Source organism: Plectropomus leopardus, unplaced genomic scaffold (genome assembly GCF_008729295.1).
Source record: "Plectropomus leopardus isolate mb unplaced genomic scaffold, YSFRI_Pleo_2.0 unplaced_scaffold86740, whole genome shotgun sequence".
In the NCBI taxonomy this organism is placed as follows: domain Eukaryota; kingdom Metazoa; phylum Chordata; class Actinopteri; order Perciformes; family Serranidae; genus Plectropomus; species Plectropomus leopardus.
Genome location: NW_024695617.1, coordinates 1 through 956, shown reverse-complemented (window position 1 = coordinate 956; position 956 = coordinate 1). Strand labels below are relative to the sequence as shown.

General features: G+C 40.8%; 1 protein-coding gene across 1 annotated transcript; it reads right to left on the bottom strand.

The window, feature by feature from the left end:
• Positions 1–166: 166 nt before the first annotated feature.
• LOC121940428 (myotubularin-related protein 4-like) lies at positions 167–595 on the bottom strand (the record flags this gene model as incomplete). The annotated part of the gene is made up of 2 exons (XM_042483205.1): positions 167–336; positions 429–595. Coding segments are annotated over 2 exons (337 nt in total), but the record flags the coding sequence as incomplete, so codon positions are not given.
• Positions 596–956: the final 361 nt, after the last annotated feature.

Genomic DNA, 956 nt, shown 5'->3' with positions numbered 1-956 from the left:
ACCCATTTCACCCAAATCACCCATCTTCTCTTGAAGATCACCAAAATAAAGAAAGGAAGAAAACATAAAGTTTTTTTTTTTTTTTTAAAAATCACCAAATTTTTTTAAAATTAAAATAAAGAACCGATAAGGAGTATCAGTGGTTGTTTCAGAGGATGTATGATCTTTAAAAAGTCCTGGAAATGTCCTGCAAATGTGCTGGTAAAACTGTGTATGAACCCTGTTTATCTGTGACATACTTGAAGTTGCAGTTTATGTCGGACACTCTCCAGACGTTCTGCGTGTCGAAGCCCATCCTCTTCACCTCCATCTCCATCCTCTGACGCACGTGATCACCTGAAACGCATCGAGAGAGAAAACTGTTTTAGCTGCATTTTAACAAAATAAGAAAACCTTAGGTTCAGTCTTGGTTGTCTGTGAGCACAGACCTGGGCGACAGAGATGAACGTGCTGGTCCTCGTCATCAGCGCTGCCTCCCAGACACCAGGCGTGATACGCCAGGGCGAACAGGTCCTCCAGCCGCGCCGGGTGAGCGATGGCCCGGTTCAGACGCTTGACCCACTCCTGGCATTGCTTGAACGTTGCAAAGTGGCATCTGCGGAGAACCGAGCGTTAAAAAGATGAACAATCTCCAACAACAAAATATCTCGTTACAGCTTCACACAGCGGGGACCGAGAGGGGAAACAAGAAAAAGTCATGTCTTCGAATGTTTGACATTTGTGGTGATTAAGACCTCACGGATTTTTATTTAATACGGTTTACTGACTTTTAAGGCTTTATATTCATAAAATTTAACTGAATTTTTTAAAGACTTTTTAAGCACCCGCAGACACGCTATCCAGAATCCTTCAATTGAAAACAACACAAGTGAGATGAAACTAGGGTAGAGTTAGGATAAATTTAAAACCAGAGGAAAAAATAATGTAAAATGTCAATATAAAATAATTCAAAGAAA